This window comes from Ochotona curzoniae, unplaced genomic scaffold (genome assembly GCF_017591425.1).
Source record: "Ochotona curzoniae isolate NIBS_2020 unplaced genomic scaffold, NIBS_Ocur_1.0 scaffold_3208, whole genome shotgun sequence".
NCBI classification, from domain to species: domain Eukaryota; kingdom Metazoa; phylum Chordata; class Mammalia; order Lagomorpha; family Ochotonidae; genus Ochotona; species Ochotona curzoniae.
Window position 1 is genome coordinate 19,713,408 of NW_024467106.1, and position 16,277 is coordinate 19,729,684.

The 16,277-nt window shown below is 42.3% G+C and overlaps 1 protein-coding gene across 1 annotated transcript in view; it reads right to left on the bottom strand.

The window, feature by feature from the left end:
* Window positions 1–991: 991 nt before the first annotated feature.
* LOC121172437 (paralemmin-2) overlaps window positions 992–16,277 on the bottom strand; it is a 138,898-nt gene continuing 123,612 nt past the window's right edge. Inside the window, exons 6-7 of the mRNA XM_041004361.1 lie at window positions 14,508–14,609; window positions 992–3,311 (exon numbers count right to left, since the gene is read on the bottom strand). Coding sequence (XP_040860295.1) covers window positions 2,572–3,311; window positions 14,508–14,609 — 842 coding nt within the window. The 3' untranslated portion in view covers window positions 992–2,571. The remainder of the gene's footprint in view (window positions 3,312–14,507; window positions 14,610–16,277) is intronic.

The window sequence follows — 16,277 nt, forward strand, 5'->3', positions numbered from 1 at the left end:
TGTACTGTGGCCATAAATAATTTGAACAAAACACATGCATCTTGTTTAAGAAAAAACTATTAAGAATTCTAATACTTAATAATAAAAGTGTAGTAAAAATTCAAATACATATAATAAGGTTATCCCTGTTCTCCACAGTGCCCAAAAACTGAGGAATGAGAGGGTATGTTGCCACTGCGTTTTAGATCTGAAATGCAGTATTGTAGTCAGGGGTGGTACATCGTTTGTTTTGAGTAATTCATTTGTTAACAGAGGTATGGTTCATTTCAGGAGTGGATATGTCCTAGAAGACAGATTTTGTTTCCCAACAGTAAGCCCAGGGATTCTAAGTCCTACATTCCACTGGCTAACTGTGCTTTTTTTTTTTTTAAACCACTCTTACTAAAGAGTTTTAATCCCCAAGCAAGAAATATAAATAATATCAAACTTCAGTTTCTTTCTTAAATAGGGCATGAAAATAACAGATTGTCAAAAACTGAAACTACTTTCTCCTATGTAGATATTTTATCTGAATGTAATTTTAGTGACTGCATACATGGACAACCACTCATTGGGGAAAATGAAACTTAGAATAGTTTTTATAGTAGATTTATAGACAGTAAAAGTGGATTTCTATACAAAGGTGCAGTTTTGTTTCATCCAGCTGTTTTAGGGGAACCTGAGGTTCAGAGAGCCAGGGGTGGATCATTTGTTTTCTCTTCTTGAACTTTCCTGTTTACACACTGATGATAAAATTATTCATTCTGTGTTCACTGAAAAATATAACTAACTTTGAGAAACAATAAAATGCTGTTTTCCCTTTCCAATTAGAATAAACATCATTTGAAGTGAAGAAATTAAAAATAATGTTTATCGCTGAGCAAGCTAAATGATTAGATGAATTTTGGTGGTTGGATAACAAAATTCTTCCATGGCCACCTTCTTTCTCATTTCCTTTCCACAGAAGTTTGACTTCATGTTCCATGGTTTTTGTTTTTTTTTTTAAAGTTCCATCTATGAGAACACAGAAAATTTTGTGCATGGTTTCCAGAATACAACGAACACCCGGGCAAACAAATTAATGTTAAGACATCTCTAATGGAAGCCACTTAACATGGGACAGCTTTATTTTATCACAGTTATAATAATTATTTTACTCAACTCCTTCCCTTTAGGTTGACTACATGCGGCTGACTCTGGGCATTTCTAGAACTGATTTCAGAACTCTTCATTGTGTTTTAGATTTCAAAAAATGCTCTTGGATATTTCAGAGTCTCCAGAAAGATTAAATAACAATGCTCTGAGAAGTTCAGTCATCTGTCACTTGGACAGCCTTTGCAGAATGGCTACTTGGCATTGGGAAGACAGGTCTTCAAGTTTTAACTTTTCTTTTTTGTATACATTAAACTTTTCTTAAAGGGGGTAGGGCTTAACCCTATATGTTGAAGTTATCTGAAACATTCTCTTTCTCATGAGGACAGAAAGAAAAGAGTACAGAAGCAAGGCCCTGTCATCACCTGGGCACGTGAGAGGAAGAGTGAACATGGTACAGCACCATCCAGGATGATGTGGCAGCATCGTGGCAACCACGGTGGGTCTTAGAAAGACTGTTCTAGAAATATGGTCATTGCAGAAATACTCCTCAAAAATGATCCCTTCATTGAAAATAGATGAACATGATCAGAAAAATCCATGACAAAGAAAGCAATATAAAATTTATGTTTTTTTTGGGGGGGGTGGAGAATAGAAACAAGGCTCATGGATTGGCCTGTCTACGTTTGGAGATCACTACTGATGCTTCAAACAAGATTTGTTTCATGTCCTTAGAAAATTTAAAATGGTGCTTCTTATAGAAAGGGTTCAGTAAAACCAGAGGAAGAGAGACAGCTGCAGATGAGCAGGTTATGGGATCAGTCCTTACACTTCTGCTGTGACAAGCACTGAGTTCCTTGCTTTCACACCCATGTCATTTCAACTGTAACAGAGGGAAAGCCAGAGGTGCACAATACTGTAATCTGGAAGCTTATGTAAGGCAGCAAAAAGCATCGCCCTAGATTGGACAGACTAAGTCAAGTCCATTTTTGGCTACACTAGCAACCAGCTAGAGCCAACAGCGTTTTGCCACACACGATATACAAAACAAAGATCCACAGTGAGGGAGGCAAGTGTAAATCAGGGACGTGGCGGTGCTGGGTGACTACATGAGGAACAGGCTACAAAATGAAAATCCCCAGTACCCATAGGTTCAATTCCAGTCCAGTGAATTAAGGCTACTAGAGAACTGGCTGATCTGAAGAGTCCATTCCAATTGAGCAGTCAGGAATTGATTCACTCTTGAAGACACAATGAAAAATTTAGAGGAAAAGCGAGTTCTTGGGGGTGGATGGGAAAGAAATGAAGCACACACATGCACGTGGTCTCTCAGGTGAGAAAAAAGAAAAAGGAAAACGTAAGAGAGGTCAAAGCAATCCAATGGCAAGGCAAGGCAGGTGTTCACTTCCAGTTCACAGTATTTGCAGTTAGTGGTACAGTGAGGTCTACGTGAGTGGTGGAGAGTACAGAGTCTGCCCAGAAGAAAGGGGAAGAAAGAAGTCACATGACAACACAGCATTGACAGCGCTTTTTCTTTTGGGTACCTGGGGCTGGCTCTGTGGCCAGGCTCTCTTCCTTGCCTTCTGGGGACGAGGGCTCTGTGGTATCTGAGGCCGGCCTGCCAGACACGAGCTCTGCTGCATTCCCGTCAATAGTGGACACGTCCGTCACTGTCTTCTCTCGTAACGACTTCTCATCGTCTTCGTCAATGAGGACCAATTCCGCCTTGATGGTTTCATCGTAGCCTAGCACCTTTTTCGTCTCTTCTTCATCCTCAATATTTTGGTAGCCCATAAAAATCATGGTGATGGGCTGATCCAAGTTGGCTTCTGGCCCTTCGGCTCTGGGGGCTTGGGCCTGCTGCCCTGGGTTCCCACAAGTGTTGTCCTTCCGAGACCTCTGGACCATTTCTAACTTGGCTTCCTTGCAGAGCATGTGTTCCTTCGGATGGCCAAGGCCTGCATCAGCCATCCCAGTCCTTTCTGATACGTGCCCTCCTTTGAAGCTTGATTGTCCAGCCTTCTGAATAAGCTCTTCAACTTCCTTTGCACTTAATGCGTGCACTCCATTTTCTACTATGGTGCCTCCTGAGTGCACCTCATACACTACTCTGGTACCATCATCATAGACTTTGACTCCTCTCTGATGGACCCCCTCTGGGCCAATGGTAGATGTAGAGAGAATCTTGGTCTCTCCTGTTTGTTTGTCTGTCTCCACATTAATTTCCATGGCGTACACAGCTTGAATGAAAACAAGAGAAAGGAAGTGCATGTTACAACAAAAAAAGCCAGTGAATGGTTAATTGCCAAACAGACAAAAAAAAAAAAAAAAGGCTCTGTGCCCTTTCTGTCCTAACTGCCAAGCATTTTGCATGTTAGTGTGAAGTGCACATTGTGGATAGAGGTGGTCGTGTATGTGTCTGAACACAGTAGCTTAACGCACTGGGAAGACAGATGAACAGGGACTGAACCTAAAATGACACTTGTACTTTTCAAGAACAGGTGCTAAAATACGGCACAAAGAAACATTAGATTCAGGTGCAAAGAATTATAGAAAGGCTGGCAACATGCAAGCTCACCTCCATGCAAGGCTTCCTAGGATTCTGACAGAGAATTCTACACCCTGAAATAAGATGTGTCCCAGTTGCAAAATCTTAAGAACCCTCTGTATCACATGTTCTCCTTTTTTTTTCCCCCTACATTTCTTCTACTGCTAACAGACAGCCTAGGCTGTTTTCCACAGGTGGCTTCCTTCCACTGTGCTATAAAATCTTTGAAAATTCAAAAAGGGAGAAAAGCTTTCTTCATCTGTGCTCTGTGTGAAGCACATCGGTCACCTAGCTTGGCTGCTAAAGTCAAGAAGCAGGGGGAGAATGAGAGCAGCAGCAGGCTGCCACACTGCAGTCTGAGGATGATAATCCTAGAAGGCTGCTTTCTTCTTGCTCATTCTTGTGAGTTGGCCCCTTCATCTCCTTCTCATCTGGCTTCTTTCTGTTCTCCTCTCACTCGCATGAGGTATTAATGTCTCCTTCCCTGGATGGTGGGAAGAACCTCCTGCTAGAGATACAGGATGCTCTAGCCTCATGTTCTCCAATTCATTTCACTCCCACGGCCAGTCAGATGTGGGCAAGCACCAGCTCTCCCTGGTGAGTCCTGGAGAGTCCTGCACTGCCTCGCCCTTCCCAATAGGCGACCTTTTATGCTCCTTTTAAGGCACAGATTCTGGATGAGAAGACACTGGATACGGATCCATAAAGCCACCAGCTCCAGGTTCCCTCTACCTGGATGACAGACTCACTAACCTCAACATTTTCAAAACTGAGGCCAACTTCTTCCCAACACTCTTCCACAGCAGTAATGACAAGTAACCCCAGCACTGCTGCCTGAATTTTCAAGCCAGGAGTTGCAGAGTCCTTTTCTCCCTACTTTCTCACTGCCAAATGATGCCCGAGAGCAACTCATCTTCTTCTGATCTCGCACTCCATCTCTTACCTCCATCTCTACCACCAGGATTGACCTAACAGCCCTGATTCTGATCTTACTGTACACTTTCTTTCTTGCCACTAAAGTCCAGAGGACTTCAAACTATGGTCAGAAGGCTAAAGGCATCATGAGGCCTATTTATGTATAGCCAGAGGAGCTAATAATGGTTTCTACATTAAAAAAAATAACATCTATTTGTTTGAAAGTCAGAGGGAAAGAGAGAAAGGGAGGGACTGATACTCTACCTGCTGGCTTATTCCTAACGTGCCCACAATAGCCTGAGATGGGTCAGGTATATGCCAGTAGTCTAAAACTCCACCCAGGTCTCTGAGGTGAGTGGTAAGGACCCAATATTTGGGCCATTATCTGTTGCCTTTTCAGCCACATTATTGGAAGCGGGATTGGAAGTGGAGGAACTGAGATTTCAACTAGCACTGTGACATGAGATGCCAGCATACCTAGCAGTGGTTTAACTGCTGTACCACAGCTTCCCCTGGCTTATACACTTTTAAATGGTAGTAAAAAGAAGGTAAGTAGGAAGGAAGAAAAAAGAGATGATGGGAAGAGAGGAAGAGAAGGAAAGAGAACAGGAAGGGGAGAGAGGATAATAGAGAAGGGAATAAAGGGGGGAGAAGTGGGGAGGGAAAGGAAAGAATAGGGGAGGTAGAAAAAAGAAAGAAATGGAAAGGAAGGGAGGATGGAATGAATATAGATAAGCAGGATGAAAATGGAAAGGAAAGGAAAAAAAATATGTAACAAAGACCATACATGATCCATAATGTCCAAAATGCTTCTAACCTGGACATTTATAGAAAAAGTACACTAACTCCTTCCAATTGGGACTCCATCTTGCCCACGGACACCCCACCCACAAGCCCTCTGTCTGATTCTTATCTGCACATAATCAACAAACTGCCTAGCTTGGCACATAGCTCACTGTGGAATTCATCCATAACCTTTCTTTTCTGTATTTTCTTTCAGACCCTCTTGTTCTCCAATACAAACTCTGGCCAAAACAGCCAACATTTTTCTCTAGGACTCCACTCAGAATTCCTGCATGTCTGCTTCTCTAGGACCTGCCATCCCTCTGCCTGGATGGAGTTTGACCCCTTCTCTGCTGGCAGGCTCCTAGCACCCTAGGCCACATGCCTGCTTACCTGTTTTGAATAGCTACAAATTCCCAGCTGTGTTAGGAAGCTGCAGACTCTCTGAAATCATGTGTTTTTTCACTTTTTTTTGGGGGGGGGGGGTCACAAATGATGAATACCAGCCATGCCTAAATACTTAAACACGCTTTACTTTTGTTAAGATTCCCTTCTCCAGAAATATCCCTTTGAGTTTTAAAGATTTATTTATCTATTTGAAAGGCAGAGTTATAGGAGGAGTGGGGAGGGTGGGGGAGAGAGAGAAAGAGAGAGAGAGAGAATGAATGAATGTGCAAGAAGTGTCTTCCATTTGCCAATTCATTCCCCCAAACGGTTTCAACAGCTTAGACCAAACCAGGATGAAGCCAGTATCTTGAAACTCCTTCTAGTTCTCCCACATAAGTGGCAGGGGTGCATGTTGGCCATCTTCTGCTTCTGCCTTCCCAGGCCCATCAGTAGGGAGCTGGATGAAAGTAGAGCTGCCAGGACTCAAGCCAGTGATCCCAATGTTGTATGTGGTTGCTTAACCGATTATGCCACAACATCAGCCCCTTTTTGAGTTTCTACACATCCAAATCTGGTTCACTCTTCCACAAACTTTCTTTTATTCTCTCATCTCTTCCTTCTTTAGAGTCTCCAAAACTCTTCCTTAGCCTTTGTGAGAACACTTAACAACTTCCACTCAGTAGCATAATTATTTATAGGACTTTCAAAATCAAGCTACACGTTTTTACATCCTTAAGGGCTACTTTCTTGCCTGACATCTTTCTCTGGTTCACGTTCCTTGCTACACCCACCTTAGAGACTGCCCCCCCTGCCCAACACACACACTCCTGTGCAACAAATGGGACTCACTGGAGAGCCTCACCTGGTTGTCGTAATTAGTCACAAATACTTTGTATAATAGGGCAGCAATGAAAAGGTTCATGTGGTCATTCATGTTTGAACTGGTATCAGAAATCAGAAGTGACATTCTTCTATTTGCTTGTATAATAGGACACGATTTGCTTATGGTTCATCTTTAAGAAGACTATGGAATAAAATATACATCATATCCATTTCACTTGTTCAATGTAAAGCTCTTGAATTTCCTCAAGTGCTACAATAGGAGGCCACCCCGTATTTGTCATAGAGGAACATGTGCTCACACACAGAGACACTGATATTGGAAGAATTATTTATCTCAGTTGTTTGAGTTTCCACAAAATTTGCCACAGGGAAATGAATATGTGCTTAATATTCTGTATAGACTCCAAAAGCCTGTTCTTGAACTGTTTTAGCTATATTAAAAGTTACAGCTTTGGGGTGTTCTATCACAAAAAGCCACACTTGTAGGACATATTTATAAATAAATTCATTAATAGTTAATGCTTGTGATTATTATTCATGATTGTTATTTTATAGGTATAATAAGTTTTCCCCTAAATACTCAGTAATATGTGAACGAAATGACACCATTAATCTGCAATCAAAATAGAATATAGTACAAAGGACTCCATTTCCATCTCCATATGTGTTAGAGGGGATGAAATGTGTGGATATAGCCCACTTCCTCTGCCCTCCCATGAGAATGCTGACACGGGTTAGTCCAATTTTGTCTTCTCTGTCATCCTACCGCCCAACCTCATGTTGATTTTGTCTGTTCCTAGTATTGGAGACTGGACAGAAAGAATGAGGATGAGAAGTTCTTTGCTAGAAAGGTTAAGTAAAGTCAAATAACAAAGACGTGGGAAGGGGCAGATAATGTGAAAATATAAACAGGGTTCTCTGTGTTGGTGGATGACACTTTGGACAGCACGTTGTGTGGCAGGAAGAAAACGGAAGCTGAGAAGGACTGGTGGGTGGAGGACTGAAGCAGGTCATTTTGACTACCTTTGGAGACACAGATGAAGAAACAGAACCTTTTAAAATGGTTTTTGGGTTTAAAATTTTAAACTTAATTAAAGGCGACATGCCTCTGAACTACTTGTCACATAGTTTCATTACAGTTACACATTTCTGTTTGGATACTATACATAACTTAATCAGTGTCTCTAGATTATGAGCATTTTAACCCATCTTTATAATAAAATAAACTAAGATATATTATGCCATAAACTGAAACAGCATCTTGTAGACATTTCCACGGATAAAACGGGAGGCTTAAAAGGAGCCATAAAGTTTCAGCAGGGTCCTTAAGGGTGTGTTCCTCCATCCATTTCTGCATTTGCCTTTGGTAAGCATTTTTACACAGGTAAACACTTGGAGACACTCTGCATCAATCTGCAGGCAACATTTAGCCTTCATGGACACATGTGTGTATATTTAGGCATAAAAAAACCCACACAGGCAGTGTGAATGCTTTCCATACACATGCTCTCTGAGTAAGCATTCATACTTCGCTTCAATTCTCAGCCAAAAATATCTTAACGGTATATGTGAACCAACCAGAGAATAAGTTAATTTTAAAACCCAACATTTTGTGTTCAAGCTTTTCTGCTCTCTAATGTTGCCAAGCAGTTCACACCAAAGGCTGAAGTTCTCTCATTCCTCTTTCACCCTTGTCCTGAAATCCTAACTAGAATATTCTGTAGCCTGTCCTTGCCTTTTCCCAAGCTCCCATGCCAAAGATATATGGCAGTCTGTGTACCCAGAAGGGCCCAAAGAGCCTGGGGCTTATGTTCATCTTATGGAGAAAAAAAAAAAGGAAGGCTGGGGTGGTTGAACGAAGAAGGCTTTCCACAGAGCCCATCTGAACAAAAGTTCTTTGCAATTCCCTGGAAGAATGGCCTGGGAGTGGGAAAGAGGAGATAGTTGGCTGAAAGTTTCACTAATGAGCTGGTGGAGTCTGGAAGTAGGTTTTTATGAAATGGCATATTTAATTACTGATATTCTAACATCACCAACTGATGACAAGATTGGAGTATATAAATAATTTTTGTTATTCATTCTAATAACCCAGCAAGGCATCTGAGTAAAAACATTCATCTTGCAGAAAATAAAAGCAAATACGGCTAGTTTCCTCAAAGGGATGCAAAGAAACGATGACACTGATTTGATTGGGAACCTTGTGTTTTAGTCTCTTCATTCTTGTTCCCCTGTAGCCCTTGCATCAGGAGGAACCTGAAGAGACAAGACTCTAAAATGAGGGTTGATCATTGCAGCCTCTAGCACCTGAAGATACCCAGGTGTACAGGAAAGACCTACTCACAAACCAAGGTGAGGGTTCCCAGCGAGAGGCGCCCTGGCCCAGGCTCTGCAGGGCCCAGCAGAAAACACTTGGCTCCAGTTCACATTTACTTCCCTGGATCTACATCTCTGTCATTGTTTGTGCTCTTCACCTTCGACAACAAGGAAGCGTTACGGGGACAGCAAGGAGAGAAGAGGGAACGAGAATATTTGACAGAATCAGTCCAAGAACATTTAAAAGAAGACAGCATTCCAGGCTGGAAAATTTCATCACTGTTAAATTTCTTGGCCTCCTTTGACTCACTATGATGCTCATGGGAGGAAGAACCAGACTGCAGATTCACCCACAGTGAGAATGCATCACACATCCCACTATCCATCAGTCAGGACACAGGAAAGCAGAATGGCAGTGGATCTGAATTCCTATCTAGGCTATAATACATCTTTGGCCTGTATTTTCTCATTTATACGATGAAAGGTGTCTAGGTTTGATATTTTATGGTGCTGCGGACAGCCTCTGGGGCTTATGAGTCAGTGATGTGTCAAGTACAGCAGGAGGGCAGTAGACACCTCATGACTGTCACTCATTAAGAAGGATATTTACCTAGGTCATTCTGGTGGACACCCAGGAGCTGGCATTGCAATCTGCTAATGTGACAGACAGCCAACGCATTTGTCTGACTTACTGAATACACATATGTGTGTGTAGGTTCATATTTTCTCTTGAAACAAGAAATATAAAACTGGCTGTTTTCATGTCAACAGCAAAAAAAAACCAAAAAAACAAAAAAACAAAAAAACCACAAGGTAATTAATTATCACTGAATTAATCTTATCCCAGAGGACAATCTCTAATTTTAAGAAACAATGATCAAAAATGTCTTGGGATGCATTATTTCCCCAAGACACCTCTGTATTCAACAGCACAGCAGAACAAACAGTAGTTTGCAACAACCCATGATTTATTTTATAAAGTAGCAGGAGAGAGAGGTGTTCTAAGGTTCGCAACACAAAGAAGTGATTAACATTTAAGAAGATGGAAATGCTATTTCATTTTGTGTACACACAAGGAATTATCCCACTGTAACTTATAATATGTACAATTATGTGATACTTTTTAGGAAATCCAAGCAGTAAATAAAGAATGCATGAGCTGTAGATAAGTCATGGAAGTGGCATGGAACTCACTCATCCTCACTCCTGGAACCAATCCTGACTCCACTGATCCTGGACTTTTGGCCTCCACAACACATTTTCCTAGTGTGTGTGTGTAAGTCAGCAAAGGTGTAATGTCGATAGGTAATGCAGGCAAAACTAAATTTCTTGCATCTGATTCAACTTCTTTCTTTTTAGTCAAGAAAAAGTTTTCAGTGAAAAGTGCCAGAAAGAATACCGTTAGATGTAAGTGAATTCCTGGTCATAACAAATTAGAAAGTCGCAAAGCACCTGAGATATGGGTTTTGGGCCTAGCGGCCCTGTTGCTTTACCACCAATCTAGTTTCAAGAATCCTGGACACCAGGAAAGGTACTGGAGGTTTGGCCACTACTTGTAATCCTGAAATCCCATACTGGAATGCTGTTTCAGGTTCTGGCTACTTTGTGTCTGCTCCAGTTGCTTTGTTAATGCACCTGGGAAGACAGCTGCTTGAGCCCCTGCCATCCATGGGAGAGACATAGATAGAGTTCCTGGTTCTGGCTTCTGCCGGGCCCAGCACTGGCTGTTTCAGCCATTTGGGGAATGAACCAGTAGACCAAAAAATCTCTCTTACTCTCCCCATGCCATTTTGTCTTATAAATACACAGATAACTAAATCATTTTTTAAAATATGAAAGTATCAAGAGCCAGTGTTGTTTTGGCAGGCAAAATGATACAGATTCACATAAAACTATAGATGACTCTGTTCAAGGCTTGTGGAAAGAGCAGGCAAATGCCAACAATACTGTGTATGTGGCTGTCACTAAGTCTCTCACACTCCTGTGGATAAGACAGGAATACGTGCTTTACATACAGAACGACTGCCAGAACTGGTCAGTGATGGCATGATTACATCACAGATGTACTGATTGAGGATTGCTCAAGAGCCCTGGTGGTATGTCCCACTGCTCTGGCTTTGGTTGCATAACACAATGCTTTCCTCAATGAGATGAGGTAAGGCCACTTTTCAGGTCTGAGGTCACAGAAGAGACGTTCCACAAGAGAGAGTTCTCTATTCTCAAAGCTGTTAGACCCTGGACTCAAGTGAAATATGACAGACACAGAAACACAGAGGTGGAGGAGCGTCTGCGTTTCAAATGGGGGAGAACAGTGACACCCTAGGGTCAAGGCCCACTCAGCACACCCCTCCCATCTTCCACCGTGTTCTTCAGTGATTGCACGAACCCCTCCACCCACCTCAACCACCAACACCATCACCACGCCCCTCTCAGGAGACAGCCTACCAAGACGATGCTTGCTAGATCTACAGGGGACAGAAAGGCTCATAGGTCATTCTTATTTTTGTCTTTTGAAATTAAGAAGTTAATTTTGTTAAGTTCCCTGTGCGCGCAGGTGAAGCAGGCTGCTCAAACTCGGGGGGATGGACCACACGTTTCAACAGGGATGATGCCCAATAATCACTCTACTGGAAAGGAAATGAGGCTGAGGCAGGACATAGGGGCTCACTTCGATGCCCTCCTTGAAGGAACAAAGCTGAAAGGTTCTGACACAAGAACAGTCAGCATACGGTCCGCGGCATTATGCTCTACTCTTAGGGTGGATCAGCCAAAGCGCCCTGCGCAGCCTTGAGCAGGACACTTCAAGAAGGCTGCAGACAAAGTAGGGAGTGTTCAGAAGAATGGAACAGGAATGAGATGCCATGTCTCTAGGCAATTTCATCCTCTCAAGATCAGCCGTGAGGCGAGGGAGGCTTTAGACTAAGAAGCTAGGAAGGCCCTTTTCATGTACTGGAAGGGAGATCAGATTTGACTAACTCCGGGTGGGGGGCATAGTAAGGCCTGAGCATGGGGAGATGAAGGCAGACAAAGGAGAGCTCCAACAGAGGAAGAGCTTGCTAATAGCCAGATAAACTGGAGCAGCAGTAGGCAGCCTGAAGGGAGATTGAGTTCCAGGCACAGAGGTGTGAGACTGCAGGTGAAGGAGCTCTTCACGGGGCTGCTGGGGCAGGGTTCAGTGTTTGGACAGGAGATTGGAACCGATGCTTCCTCGCTCTGAAATGCAATGAGTCTAGCTAAGTCCCTATTTACACGGAATCCCAACACTGTCAAACTCCAGAGTATCTGTGACGATTTTCAGTAGTGACCTTTATATAGAAGAATGGTGGTGACAAACGACATTGGTTGGCAGGCTAACCCTTGCTGTGTCTAATTATTGTAAAAAATAACTGACAATGAACCTCAACACCCCAATCCCAAATCATTCTGGGCAAGGGAATTAGCCACTTCAAAGCAACATCTTTTACAGAGCTGCTCCTATATATTTCATATTAAATGCATTTATACAAACCAGTTTTTTACTAGTAAACAAAAATCATACAAACTTATTTTTTAAAGTTTCTAATTACCTATTCTTTTAAAATCTACATTTTTAAATTTGGGTCCTTATATTTTTATAGTAACTTTAAGTACAAAGGATGCCAGGCTGGGGAGAATGTGTGTTCCCACTTGCAGGGTGTCATCCCACATTGATAGATTACTCCTGAACTCTGCATTCACTGAATACGTATGTTGCTCAAATCCTCTTCTAACCCACAGAATTAATTCTCATGCACTGTCTGCATCCAATCCACGAGCTGATTCTCATGCACTGTCTGCATCCAATCCATGAGCTGATCCATCAGTGTCACATTCCTGTGAGATGCAGGAATTTGTGGAGAGGAGCTGAGGAACTGCCCACAACCATTGGGAATTACCAACACCAAGTGCCTTTTCAACAGTTGTTGCCATGTTGATCTCACAAGCGTACACGAGTCCTGAAAAGAGTCTATAGCTTCTGTAATTCTTGGTGAGTTGGTTGTAGCATAACGGTAGGATAGCCAGGGATACTCGGTCCTGGCCCAGGGTTGATATAATACTACTTACAGTCTTGTCCACTGCTAGAACTCTTGTGAGTTTGTGAGTAACAACAACATTCAAAGGTGTTTACAGAATGTCCAGGAGATACGTAAATTCAGTCAGTATATTCACAACAGCTAATATACAGAAAGAACCTAAGTATCCACCAATAGAGAGATGGATAAAGAAAATGTGGTATATACACGGCGGAGTACTACTCAGCCTTGAAAAAAGAAGGAAAACCTGACATTTACAACAGCAGGGAAGATACTACGTTAAGTGAAATAAGCCAAATACGGAAAAACCGGTACTGTTAAGAATCCAGTGATGTGTGAAAGCTCAGCAAGGTGAACTCACAGACTCAGGAGCACAGAGACAGTCCGCAGGGGTGGGGTAGGGGCAGGGGGGAGGACTGCGGAGAAAAGCTACTCAAATAGTACACGTTTTTCAGTTAGGAAGGATAAGTTTAAGAGACTGTACAACATGGTGACTGCACTGAATAACAATGCATTATATACCTTAAAATTGCTAAGACAATAGATTCCAAATGCTCTCACCACAAATAAATGATATGTTAGGAAGTAAATTAAAAAAATAAAGCCACTGAGCATGACAATGCTATCGAGATTTATTTGCCTTTTATTTTACTTTTACAATCAGATAAAGAGGAATTATTTGCTTTACAAAATATCAGGCTGGCCTATAGAAGAGATTTCCTATGGCTTAAAAATTCACTATTGTTTTGCTTTGTAATAGATGTTACTGTGTGATTTATTTTAAGCATAAACTTAATACAGAATATGTAAAACATAGCCTAGCACTCATAGTTGAGTTCACGTGCGTTGTCAGTAACTGTGCAATTGTTGGCAACTCCTTTTTCCATTTAACCCCCTCACTGCACTTCCGCGTAGTATAAATGGGTTACTGTTGAGACTTTTTAACATCTTCCAGTTCTGATTTTCAAGGCATATGTGCATTCAACAGGGCAAAACATGACCTTCTCCATACTCCACATCTATAGGTGTTTTATTTTGTAAAATCCACAAATGTGAGAAACATTATCAAGGAATGTATGCTCTTTCGATTACAACTTCCCACTCCCCTCAAAATATACCAACGTAGTTAAGGAATATCTCCAGAAAGGAGAAGACTTGGGAAGGTGTATTCACACTATACACAAACAGCTCAATTTCCACAGCGTTCATTTGCTTTGAAATGACTTCTCACCCACTTTCCAGCATGGATCTTTTGGTTTGTACAAACCCAATGAGGGTTTATACAAAATCCCTGAAGGTCAAGTATAACGGACTGATTTTAAGAATAAAGACAAATAGAAAGATCATGAACACAGAGAAAGATTTCCCCAGAACCAGAGGTAAAATTTCCTCCCATTTAGTTCTCAATTATGCATCATACTGTACATATGATTTTTTACACTCAGCCCTATGCTGTCACTGTACATGCTGCATCTGGGGATGGGCTGAAGGAGGAGTCCCCTATATAAGGATATTAGGGCACCCATATCACTAATCAAGCTCAGACAAACTTGGACAGTCCTGGCATGAAAACCAAAGCATTCCCCAGGACTTACCAGCTGCTCTGCTGGTCCCGTCCTGCCCAGGTGACAACTCTGCTGTTCGTGAACAGAGGATTGGCAGGTTGGGGAGCTGGGAGGAAATGTAATTTACTGCATCTGGTAGCAGAGAACAGAGAGCACAATTAGGCTCAGTGTTAGTAGGCCCAATGAGTTCTCTGCCGAGACAGCAGCTTGTCTGCCTTACATAATGGACCACGGGGCAGCTACTGAACCAGAGGATCAGAATAAACAAAGATGAGCATTTGCCCAGTGACTGGTATTTAGCAGAGTAGCTGAGATAGGAAGGATTCTAGCCAAAGAGGATTCTAGACATAAGAGTCAGGCCAGTGAGAAGCTTTATGGAATTAGTTAAATATAAAATACAGCACTACGAATGCACATTAAATAGCATTGAGTATCAACTCATTGCCTGAACTTACATGGATTTATATGCCTAGTTTACTCAGAAGACCAATATTCTGTGCATTAAGATAAACCCTAGAATTTATCACAGGCTGTTGTTTCAGCCAGAAAATCCAGAAATTCCAAGCTATAATATCCAGTGAGTTCACCATTGGTTCTGCTGGAGGAAACTGCTCTGTAAAATAAGACCAAGAACTTAACGCTCCAACAAACTCATTTAGGGAGAAGAGTCCTGTGCAAGAGGAGGTCTGCAGAGGACATCACTGGGGTGGGACAAGAATGTTCTGTGTGCCTCATACGGGAAGCGGGGAAATGACGGCAGGTAGATTTTAGAAAGCTGGCCTCCATGGGATCTGATTTTTTCCTTACATCATGACCATGTCACAGAATCCTGGAACAGCAACCACTTATCAACAATTTCCTTTCATTGTTTGCTGTATGTTTCCACTGAATATCCTACAGTCACCTGAAATTGAACTTGTCCAAAGCAAGACTTGTGTCCCTGCTCATCTGCTGTTTTCCTGCGCCCAATCCATTCATGTCATTGTTCACCCATCAGCCCAACAGTGCCCCGAATTGCTCCCCCTGTGAACATCAGTCACAACCTTTGTCACCTCCACATCTCTCCTCCTCTGTGACCCACAGATCCTGCCTGGGTTGTGGCAGATCTTTTTCTCTCTTTTTAAATATTTTCTTCTAGAGATGACTGTAATCAGACACTCAACTAGAATTAGTTCAGTTCTGACCTAACCGAGCCATTTGTCAACTTGGATATGAGTCTGAACAATCCAGAATGGTTTGACTTTGGACCACAAAGTGCTTAGAGCAAAGGTGGAGCTTCTTAAGAGAATGGGTTTCTTGAAATGGACCAGCTGGGGAGAAGGAATAAGGATTAGACATGCTTCCTTAGATTGGAGTGAGTGAGGCTCCAGTTACCTTCTCTCTCTGGGGTCTCATGTGTGCTAGAACCTGTATCATGGGTGGGACAGACATGGTTTAAGGTCTTGTTACTGCAGGGGAGGAAGCTGGGTTTTGAGATGATGGTGAGCAGTGAGATAGATGACCATGAAGCAGCCTGTGGAGCTCCCTGGAGAAGGGTCTGGATGGGAGCCAAGGGCTATATGTACAACCACATGTTCAAGGTTGAATGTTATTCTCTGTTGATCTGAACTTCCATTATTCCTGAACTTAGACTGCAGATTTGCCTATACTCTCACTATGGAGAAGTGTGGTAAGGGTCTGTGTCCCAAACCAGCTCAAGGTAAGACTAGAGAGAGAGAGGGCAGCTTGAGGTAAGCTGGTCCTGAGGGTAGGGACAAACCAATAGCATCAAGTCCATGCAATAAAGCAGCAATCTGGGAC